Source organism: Camellia sinensis, chromosome 9 (genome assembly GCF_055761805.1).
Source record: "Camellia sinensis isolate YWXY chromosome 9, ASM5576180v1, whole genome shotgun sequence".
Taxonomy (NCBI): domain Eukaryota; kingdom Viridiplantae; phylum Streptophyta; class Magnoliopsida; order Ericales; family Theaceae; genus Camellia; species Camellia sinensis.
The window spans coordinates 43,542,556-43,554,912 of NC_138969.1; the positions used below are offsets into that span (position 1 = coordinate 43,542,556).

General features: G+C 31.4%; 1 protein-coding gene and 1 pseudogene across 1 annotated transcript; both read left to right on the forward strand.

Moving 5' to 3' along the window:
• The first annotated feature begins 2,047 nt into the window (after positions 1–2,047).
• On the forward strand, positions 2,048–3,526 carry LOC114299147 (uncharacterized). Its single transcript, XM_028243824.2, has one exon. It carries the CDS (start codon positions 2,167–2,169, stop codon positions 3,316–3,318), a length of 1,152 nt encoding a protein of 383 aa, XP_028099625.1. The 5' UTR covers positions 2,048–2,166; the 3' UTR covers positions 3,319–3,526.
• Positions 3,527–10,260: 6,734 nt separating this feature from the next.
• Positions 10,261–11,592, forward strand: LOC114299158 (berberine bridge enzyme-like 4 pseudogene; annotated as a pseudogene).
• Positions 11,593–12,357: the final 765 nt, after the last annotated feature.

Sequence of the window (12,357 nt, forward strand, 5' to 3'; positions counted from 1 at the left end):
AATAAAAAGATTATAATTATTAAATTGATTTAATTTGTTTCAGAAATAAATTTTACAAAATAAATTATTAAAATTATTAAAATATTACTTGGGATGGACTCACGAGGCCAAATATGACCATCAAGTTTCGAGAGAAATTCAACCTTTTTTTGGGTGGATAAGAAATTCAACCTATAAAACTTAATAATAATAAATCTTTAAAGGGCAAATTACAAACACTCCATCGAGATTTGGTAAAAATACAGATTCTTTCTGAGGTTTGAGAAATTATAAAAATTACCCTTTGAAGGTCAAATTTGCATAACAAATTAGGGAGAAATCTGTATGAAAATAAAAACCTCAGGGGACAATTTGTTATGGAAATATAAATTTCAGGGGGCGGGATATAATTTCTCAAATCTCAGGAGGAATCTATATTTTCACCAAATCTCGAGGGGGTGTTTGTAATTTGCCCATAATTAAACAAACATTAATGTTGTGTTTGGTTAGGAGATTTAGGGAGAGATTTGAAAAAGAAAAAAGAAATGGTATGTGAAACTAGATGAAATATATGTATATTTTTTTCATATTTTACCTACCTTTCCTATTTTTCTTTTCAAATTTATCCTCAAATCCTTCGATCAAACACACTATTAAAGAATTGGGTTCCTCGGGATTCTTCATTAGCTTAACAACTATGATAGCTCAGTAGTGGACTGTGGAACCTATGAATTGTAATTTACCTCAACTTCTCCACTGAATTTTATTTTCTTTGAAAGTCACGAATTAAGAAATGAGCGGGATATAAAAAAATCAGTTTTTGTAATTAGGCTATTTGGGACATGCTTATGAGTCACATGATTGAATCTTAAGGACAAAGATAAAGACCATAATTATGTTCTATAGTCCTGTTCATAAAAAATGGAGAGACACAAATTAATAATTCAATATAAATCTTTAAGGGTCGGATCAATAGTGCAGGCCATCTCAAGGGTTTTATATGTAACAATTATTCAGTACATGAAGGAGAGAACTGTAAATATCCAATCAGTATCATGCAATTAAAAAAAAGAAAATTCTATATGAAAAGGAAATTTTAACCCCAAAAGATTGTAAAGACTTGAAAATAGTATCTAAAATCTCAAATTAGAATCTTTCAAAGAATTATTGGAGATTTATTCGGTTATTAATTTTAGAAGTTTCTGGGATTGATCAAAACTCAAGATATGTATATAGGTCGCAATACTTAACATAGAGCTTATCTAATAATATCTAGTTAGTATGTTTGTTAGTGTCCCTATAATTATTAAATTTTAAAATTAATAATTTATGATTACAATATCGTTTTAAGTTTGAAAAGTTCCCTTAAATAAATTTTGAATTTATAATGAAAGTATTTTAATCTAAATCTTTGATAGTCTTTGATTATGAAATGAAAATCTTCATTCTATCTAATGTAATGAATATAATCTTAATTCCTATATTATGTCTAGTCAATGTGGGTGTTTGGGAAGTGAGTTTTTATGTAAATTTTTTTAGTTATAGGATATTATTGGATTTTTTTTTTTTTTTTTTTTTGTGTTTGGGAAGATAGTTGGGTTTTTTTGTGGTTGGATATGATTTTTGTGAGAGAAAAAGTGAAATGATTATGAGGTTGGATGTGATATTTTGTTTGGATGTGTTTTTTTTTTATTTTGCAAAAAGTTTGTCTTTTTGTGAAAAAAATAAAAAAAAACCCCAAGTTCAAGACTTCCCAAATGTGTTTTTTGGTAATTTTTTTTACCATTCCTAACATTATTTAATATAAAATTAATAATTTATAATCACAATATTTCATTTTGAATTTGAAAACTTTTCTTAAAACTGTGTTTGGATTGTGTTTTTGAATAGAAATTTGGAAATTAAAAATGAAAAGATGAGAGAAATGTGAATAAACTATAACTATATTTCAATTTTTTTTTTCTTTCTAAATTGTTATTCAAATACATAATCCAAACACAATGTAAATAAATTTAGAATTTAAAATGGAAATATATGTTAATATGAATATTTTTTAACCCTTGATTACGAAATATACCGATTTCCATTCCTAGTGAAAACTATGTCAATCCCTATATAAAGGAAGGAAAATCACAACATTTCCTAAGGACCAGCCATCACCCCCTCTTTCTCTCTCTATCCATATCCATGGCTTTCTCGGCTGCCAAACACTTATCATTCCTCTTCTTTCTTGCCCTCTTATCTCCTCACCTCATTCATGCCAGAGACAGCCAATTCTTCAGCAAAGTCACCAACAACAACAACAACAATGCCAAAGAGACAGTAGTAGAAGTCCCCAACAAACAACAAGAACAACAGCCAAGCTTCATCCCAGACAATCAAACTGGCTATGGCCTCTATGGCCATGAGTCTGGCCAACTCCCCCCCTCCACCACCACTGCTTCACCCTCCACCACCACCCCCACCACTGTTTCACCCTCCACCACCACCACCACCACCAACAACAACAGCCCATACAAAACCCAATCTGAAGAACCCTACACCTACTACACCAACAGCAACAATAAGGATTCATATGTGACTAAGTCTGACCCACAAGGCATGAGTGACACTAGGTACATGAACACAGTCTACACCACCACCCCTAGCACCACCACCACCACCAACACCAAGAACAACAACAACTACTACAACAACAAGGATGGTTATGTGACTGAGTCTGACCCACAAGGCATGAGTGACACCAGATACACGAACACAGCATACACCACCACCCCCTCCACCACCACCACCAACAGCAACAACTACTACAAGAAGGATGCGTATGTGACTGAATCTGACCCACAAGGCATGAGTGACACAAGGTTCACTGACAGAGGCTACACCACCCCAATCAGCAACTATAACAACTATTACAATGGTGAAAACAACTACAATTCTCAGCAACAAGGCTACACCACCCCCACCACCTCCACCAACACCAACACCAACTACTACAATGGAGCCAACAACTACAATGCTCAGCAACAAGGTTTGAGTGACACAAGCCTCATGGACAGCCACTACACAACCACCACCACCCCCACTACCACCACCAACACCAACACCAACTACAATACCCAGAGGCAAGGCATGAGTGACACAAGGTTTGTGGAAAATGGGAAGTACTATTTTGATGTCCGGAGTGAAAATAATTACCAAAATGGGTACAACAAGGGGTATTATGGGAGCAATGTGAACTCATATAATCAGTACAACAACAACAACAACAACAACAACATGGAGGGGTACCAGAACCAAGAGGAGTTCCAACAGAGTCAAGAAGAGTATGTGCCTTGAGATTTCATCTACAAGATATCAAGTGATGTTCAATGCATGTTTGATTATATTGTATGGTTTACTAGGAAAAGAAAAAAAAAAATTGGGAAGTATAGATTAATTTATGGGTTTGCTTGTGTTTTTTTTCATAGTTTTCATGCTTTGGAAATCAGAAGTATGAGAGTTTGATTTTGTACTTCGTAATATGAACAATTTAATAAGTTGTATATTTACTCTCTTGGGAAAATATTTTCTGAGAATTTTTTTTTTCAGAAAATATTTTGTCGATTTTTTTTCTCTTATGTTTGACCGCAACCTTGAAAATGATGTGATAGTAATTGTGATGTTGGCGATGACAATAGTTATGGGGGTGGTGGTAGAGGCAACAGCAATAACGACAATAATGATAACTGTATGGCAGTGGTAGAGAGGTCTTGGTGGTAGAGGGTAGTTTTGGTAGCAATGGTGGTGGCTGTAAGGGGTGTGGTGGTAGTGGTCTTGTTGGTAAAACTTTAATTTTGAAAATATTTTTTATATTAAAAAAAATATATATATATTTTCTGCCTAAATTAATTTATTTTTTGTTAATCGTAAATATGTATTCTTCTATTTTTATTTTTCATCACACTAAATGTAAAAAAAATATAATAAAAATTAATTTTAGAGTTGGTCTCCTTGTGCTTCTCATCATGGCACTCTTTGATCAATTAAACCAATAGGTTACTAACCAAAAGTGAAGAATTTATTAATTAAATTAATTGGACAAAGCATTATGATGGGATGAAAGAGTGGCACATCCATGGCCTTTTGTAGTTGAATTGAATCCTGTATAGTTTTCATGGGGACCAATGACCCCTCTAGTCATGGTGATAGAGGGACACTGAGAAAGACAATCAACATAAGTGTGCATATTTGACTTTTTCTTTTTCTTTTGTCTTTCTCCTTTTTTAACATAAAGCTCTATACTCTAATTATAAAAGCATTACTTTAAAAATAAATAAATAAAATTATTAGTTCTTGCAGATTACACCACTACTAGAATATCCTCACTGCACTGCACTATTAGTAGAAAGTTTATGGTACCAAAAAAATCTTCATAAATTTATCAAAATTGTAGATCAATGATGTACGTTTATAATTATTGTGAAATTTTTTTTTTAGTGAATTTTGACCATAGATTTGAAATTCTAGAATATTTTTCTAAATTTGTAACACTATTAAATGCTCCACTACCAGCAATGCAAACGTCACCATCTCCACCAAGTTAAAATGATGGAAAAATCCACTATACCCATAAAGTACATTGAAAAATAATAATATAAATATAAATTTTATATGTTGTGAGTAATTTTAAAAATATATTTAATTCACTCATTTTATTTTCTGAATACATAATATTACTTTCTAGAGCACGCCTGATAGGATTGAGTCCAAAATGACTCTACTTGGGGGTTCCCCGTCATATAAGAAAAAGGGCAAATTAAATTCATAGCCCTTGTTGGTTGCTTCTTATGTTAATTTGATAATTATAGTTCTAATTTATCTTTGAGTTTTTCATATTATGTTAAATTAGTTTAATTGATAACACCATTTAGAAATTATATTAAAATCAAGGGATGAAATAGGCTATTCTCACTCTGAGTTTGACAGTGAGTTTCCTTTTCTATACATCACTTTCTTTCAGTGCACATACTTTTTTTTTTTGGTTCAAATATCAACTTTCGAACAAAATTATATATTTTGAAAATCATCTTTCCAAATAAAACTTATGGTTCAACTATATCTTTGGTTTGGAAATCAGCTTCCGAGTTATAGATTTTCATTGAAAAGTTGATTTTTAAACTTGTAATTTTGTTTGAAAGTTGATATCCAGACTATACAATAACGGGTGCGTGAACTAAGAGAAAATAATGTGTGAAAATAGAAGCTTTCGTAATTGGGAGGTTGACATCCAATTTAAAATGGTCAATTTCTTTTGAAATAGATCATCCAACCTTTGATTTTTATCCAACTTTTTAATGGATATTATAAATTAAATTAAAATAAATTGAAAAATATAAAAATAGCATCAATATAAATGAAACTACGTGGACCAAATTCAACCCAACTCTCACTTAATTTTTTTTTGGATCAATCGATAGAAGAATAATTATAAATATAAAAAATATTATATCAAACGTATCACTCGCCTCTCAACAATAGTTAGAAAGTAACAAAGCTTAACAAACCAATCACCAAATCCAACTACCATAATAGAGAAGAAATAAGCACTATAAAGAATTCAAACTCCTTCATATAGAGTTGAACCTGTAATCTCACATCCATAATAAAAAAAAAAAAAGCACTATAAAGAATTCAAACTCTTCCACATAGAGTTGAACTTGTAATCTCACATCACAAATTAGTACTACAGAATTATTAAGCCAAAAATCCTAATTTTTTTCCGTGATTCTTTCTTCAATTCCCTCAAAATTCGGAGTTGTTCAATTTCAAATTAGACAGATAGTGGGCACTATTTAATTGGGGACCCAAGAATTTCAATGGTGAAGACTTTGTTATGATAAGTTGGTGAACCACTATACATGTAAGAGAGGAGGAAGAAGATAGGTAAGGTAGGGCCATATGCAAGAATTAGGGATATGGTAAAGCAATTAAATACCAAAAAAGCAACACAATTCTATCAATTTCATTTTTTTCCCGTGAATGGCGGATTGACTTGTGTCTTTGCTTCTCCTTCAAGATTATAACTCCTTCGGACTTCATTTTTCTTTTATGTTTCCATTTTTCAAATCAATTTAAAATTTATTTATTTTTTTGTTTATACGATAGAATGTTAGGGGTTAATAAGTTAAATTACAACGAAATGGTCACAATCGTTTCATCGATTCAAATCCTGAATCTTTGACATTTTCACTATCCCAATAGACAATTATATGAACTACTAAACTAGCTATTCTGCATCAATTTAAACTTTACACCATTTATCATTTTTAGTTTAATATTTTGAAAACATTTGGCAGAGAAGTTTTCCATATCAATTTCTTTTTTTCTCTTTTTTTTAATACTATTTTTTCTGAATTTTTGTTTTTATTTTTTATGTTTTTACAACTAAAATAATGAAAAGTTCAGAAACCCTTATTGTTTTTATTTTTGTGTGAAAAATAATCTTTTAAAATTTAGAAAATGATGTAAAAGTATTTCCTCAACAAAAGGTTTGTTCAAATTCCTTTTTTCAAAAAAAAAAAAAAATTTGTCAAAAACAATTAATTTGCTAAAATAAATTTTTTACTTTTTATGAACGAAAATCGAAAATGATACCAACAACAGCTGTATAATATGGATCCTAAATACATAACCAATTCTATTTCTTAATTAGTTTTTATACAAGGAGCTCCATTTCACAAGTCATGTATTGGAGAATTTAATGATTCGGTTTGTTTATTTTGTTATATATATTATTTATAAAAAAAAAAAATCAAATTGATTAAGTGTAACAATTTTTTTCGGTATTTTTTTCAAAAGAAAAAAAAGGAAATTAACAATTATTTTAAAATAGACTGTTCAAATTTTTTAAAATAAATATAATAATAAAATAAAATAAAATAATAAATTTATTTTTCACAAACAATCTACACATAAAAACTTACAAAAATAAATTGCTCAAAGCACATAGACCCACTAAACTATCTAATTCACATTTGTGGATGGTAGACAAGATATGCACTTTCACTATTGTGTATGACCGATTAGCAGTTCAGAGTTTACAATCGATGATTCATGTCCTACAACAAGAGATTTAAATACACACCACACATCTGAATTTCTGAATTTTTTTCTGATCACTTTTTTGGGTTCCTAATTTTTGTCATTGTATAATATCTCATCCCAAACGTTTGAAGAATCAAATATATAGTTTCAGAGGTAATCATTGTGCTGCTGGGGGATGAAATTGTGAAAAGTGGAAAATAGAAGCATATGGGTGACATAATAGTTACTAATAATCACTACCACTTTACTTCATCTTTTCCCCCTCACAACACCCAAGTTCCCATTTCACCATCGATTATATGTTTGCAACTTTAATCAACATTTTTACCTTTAGTTAATACAAGTGAAGTATTGGAGTCGGTGGAAATTATGCTATAAGGGAGCCAATCACTTAAATATACTTTTTTTAAATGAAAATTTTACTTATAAACCTCATTTTGAGAAATGATGATCTATTTAGTCCTAAGAATTTTTTTATAGACCAATTAGTCCCATTGATTTTGGAAATGTAAATTTAATATATTATTTAAAATTTGAATTTACGGTTATACCCTTCTTTCCATTATGTTTCCTTCACTTTTTTTCTTTTGTATTAGAAAGGTAAGGTACACAATCTATGATAACCAAATTTGGAATGAATTTTTGTATAAAATCTTTTTTATTTAAAAAATATTTTAAAAGAAGTACAAAAATACACCCCAAAATGTATTAACTTAATCTTTAAAAAAAATTTGTAATTATAACATTTTTTTGGGCCATAGTAGAATTTGGAAAAACTTCTTCAATTGTTTCTAGAAAACCTCGTAGATGGTATGATAAGCCACGTGGTAAAACCCACCAAGGATCCTCTAGAGTGAAATTTTCCTAAAGTTTCCTAGAGTGCTATATTGTGTGGTTGAGATTTACTGGCAAGTCACATCAGAAAAATTGATGTGACTTGCTAGTAAATCTCAACCATACACTGTAGCACTTTAGGAAACTTTAGAGAAAAATCACTCTAGAGGATCCTTGCTCGGTAAAACCATATGGCTGCACAGTGTTGCATAGTGCCGCATAGTGCTGAATAATAAGAGTCTTCTCACTTATAAATAGGTGAGTTGCATGGTAATGAAATTACAAAAATAATAAATGAGGGGTATATGAAAGAGTGAGCCGAAGTCAAAAGTGAGAGTAAAGGATCCACTTTGAGGTGAATTATATTATATTTTGAGCAACTGTAAATTGTTTTATGTAAATCTGTTTTACAAATTATATTAGTTTTTAAAAGCCTATTATTTATTAAATAAATCCTATTTGCTTAAAAAATAAAACCTATGGATATAACTATTTATCAAATGTGTTTTTGAACAATTAGTTTGTAAGTACCACCACGGGATCTCATGCCTTAGGGGACTTTAATATCCATTGGCCCTCTATATTGTTACTTTATGTGACCCTCTGTTCTGTTATGTTGTCACTTTAAGTGACTCTTTGTTGTCATGGATCCACTAACCTTCTGATTTCTGGTGTGGAGCAAAATGCTGTGCGGAGCTAAGTGCTACACTATTATGGAAGCCACCTCTAGAATTCATACGAGCCACTTCTTGAGTCCATATATCTGTTATGTTCTGTTCTGTACCGTGGTTATGATTATTTGCTTATATGATTTCTGCGTATGCTTTTGTTATTTAAAATGATTTATGTATTTTTGTTACCAAACAAAGCTCTGTCTAGCCTAAATAATTATCCATGATGCTTTTTATACCCTTATGTTCTCAGTATAATATTTTCCACTCTGCCATGTACTTATATTTGTTAACCACTTTCAGGTAATGAAACTTAAGGAGGGACTTGTTCCCTTGTCCATATGTTGGTGTAGTTGGATCAGGGCTTGGGTAGACACAGAGCACATTGTAATATAGTTTATATTTGTTCTGGTATACAGTAAAAAGCTCTAATGTATGTTTTAATGAAAGAAATATTTGGATACCATTTTATTTTATTCTGCTGTGTTTTTAATCTGCTACATTTTGGTATTGACTTATGTTTTGTCCTGTCACGACACCTAGCCTTTGGGTACCGGATTTGGTTTGTGATAAAAGTGATATCAGAGCAATGGTTTTTCTTTTTTTTAAATAAATTAAAAAAAAATTAGAGCATAGGACACAAGCACAATTAAGAAGTAGGGGTAGGGAATGTTTTGTAGGGATCCACCTTGGGTGAAAATTGTCATGTTTGTTCCCTTCAATCACTACTCTGTTGGAAGAAAAGAAAAGCTGAGAGGATATGTTTTGTCATCCTTTAATCACCACTTTGCTAAAAGGAAAGAAAAGCTGATGAGACATTTCTATGAGTAGTGTGTTTTGTTTTGTGTGAATTAAGTGCAATGATCTATTTTGTGTGAATTAAGTGTAATGAATGAATAGGAATTGTGGACTAGGTTCATTAAAACCTTTTATTCTGTAGTTATGGCTAATGATGGAAATGGTATCGGATCAATGCCATAAAAGTACAATAGAAATGGTACCGGAAAAGGGTTGAAATGGTATCGGAGAGAGAGAGAGAGAGAGAGAGAGAGAGAGAGAGAGGAGCAAGACAATTACATTTTCACTCAATCAATAATTTTAAAATGAAAAAGCTTTTTTGGTCTATTAGAATGAGGTTGTCCTTGATTTTTTTAAAGGAAATTGAAACTTTATGTTTGTACAATGATTTAATAAATTTTGTACATTCATAAAAAATGTTGGCATTGTACAGTTGTTTCATGTAAGATTTTAAACTTTTTCAATGGATGAAAAAGTTTCCTATTATACAGTTGTCTCTTGAAAGATTTTGTTGACTTTGAACAATAAAAGGGCAAAAATATATTATTATATTACAAATTAAGCTCATTCCATTGCCTCTATAAAAGTATAAATAAGCCATAAAATTAACAAAAGCTTAAAAAATTGAGAATATCGATAGGAAAATAAGTTATAGACAATGAAGCTTTCAAACATTGCATTGTTGTTAGTGCTAGTTTCAACCCTTTGGTTCTCAATTCCATTTGCAACTTCAGACTTGGCCACGGACGCATTTGTCCAATGCCTCAAAAAACAAGTTGGTAAGTCTATAAAACCAATCTTGGAAGCCATTTACATCCCTGAACAATCTTCTTTCTCGAGTATTTTCTATGCATATTTTAGAAATAAGAGACTAAATACAACCAAAACCTGATGTCCGGTGGCCATCGTAGCAACCATGCATGAATCCCATGTCCAAGCAGCTGTCATTTGTCCCAAGAATCATAACTATCATCTTAGAATCCAAAGTGGAGGTCATGACTATGAAGGCCTTTCTTACGTATCAAATGAACCATTTGTTCTCCTTGACATGTCCAAATTTCGATCCATCAACATTGACGTCGCAACAGAAACTGCATGGGTACAGTCAGGGGCTAGTCTTGGTGAACTATATCTCAACATTTCCCAAAAAAGTAAGACTCATGCTTTTCCAGGCAATGTCTGCCCTTCTGTTGGAGTTGGTGGGCATTTCATTGGAGCTGGATATGGAAACTTGATGAGAAAGCATGGCATATTTGTGGATAACATTATTGATGCACAACTAGTTAATGTTAATGGAAAAATCCTCAATAGAAAATCCATGGGAGAAGATCATTTCTGGGCTATTAGAGGTGGTGGAGCTAGCTTTGGAGACATTCTTTCTTGGAAAATTAAATTGGTGTCAGTTCCTGAAGTTGTTACTTTTTTCCTGGTGAAAAAGCTCATAAAACAAGGTGCAACAACAAGTATAACAGACCTCATCTATCGGTGGCAACAAGTTGCAGACACACTACCACAAGACATTTTCATAAGACTTGAAATGAGTCTTGAGAAGAATGAGAGCATTCAATTTCAATTCTTCGGTCAATACCTAGGGCAATCACATACACTTCTTTGAATAATGAATTAGCAATTTCCCGAATTGGGTTTGCAACAAAAGGATTATATCGAGTCAAGTTGGATTGAAACCACTCTTTACTGGGATAATAAACCAAAAGGAACTTCATTGGGTAGCCTACTCTATAGGATGGTAAATCAATCATTCCCTTTTAAAGTGAAATCGAACTATGTGATAACACCTATTCCAAAGGCAGTTTTGGAAGAATTGTGGAAGAAGATGATCAAAATGGATATGGGAATGATAATGCAGTGGAACCCATATGGAGGAAGAATGAATCGGATTTCTGAATCCGAAACTCCATATCCTCATAGATCAGGATACAAATTTCTAATCCAGTACTGGTACTACACTCAAGATAACAGTAAAGTAGAGTCATTGCGAAAACTCTATGATTTCATGGCACCACATGTCTCACAATTGCCACGCGAGGCTTTCCTCAACTATAGAGATCTTGACATTGGCACTAATCAAAATGGTGCGAATTCAAGCATTTTGGGGGCTAAATATTTCAAGGGCAATTTTGAAAGATTGGTGCATGTGAAGACAAAAGTTGATCCTGATAATTTCTTCAGAAATGAACAAAGCATTCTGCCTCTTCCAAAATAGAAGAACATTGCATACATACTACCTAAGGTGGCAAACGAACGGGTCAAAACAAGTTTGGTGTTAAAATAACTTAATTCAAACCCTTCCATATACTAAATTGTGGGTTGGGTTAATTCGGGTACGAGTTGGACAACCCAATTCATTTACTTTGATGAACTCATTTTTATATATTCAATTTTTTTTTCTTCAAAAATTCAAGTTTGAGAGCGAGAGATTTAAAAGGTGAAAACATTTGTGTTTAATATTTATTACAAACATTAAATATACTAAAATATTTGTGTCAATTTCATAATATATATATTTTTTGATAGTGCACAATATTTTAATTCCGTTCAATGCTTTTTCTATTGTTGTACTATTATTATAAATAAATAATAAATTGCTGACAACAACCTTGTTGTTAGGATTGAAAAATGTGAATAAAATATATTAAAATATATAATAATTGAATTAAAATATATGAAAATGTTTTGAGATATATAAAATGTGTATTGAGATAATAAATATTGCTTGTGCGTGATTCTTATTAATAACTCTTAGAGTTGTCAATAATAAGAGTCATAAAAAATACATATATATACAACTTGTTGATGCGTAATTAATTGTTGAATGGTTGGTGGTTGCTTGTTTAGGAAAGTCGATTGAGTTTGAAACTTAAGCATCGCATGTTTTGTTAGTATTTTTTTTGCATTCATCCATATAATGAAGTGGGTTTAATAATATTACCTAATTATGACCCGTTTAGTAAATAAGGGAGTTTAAGCT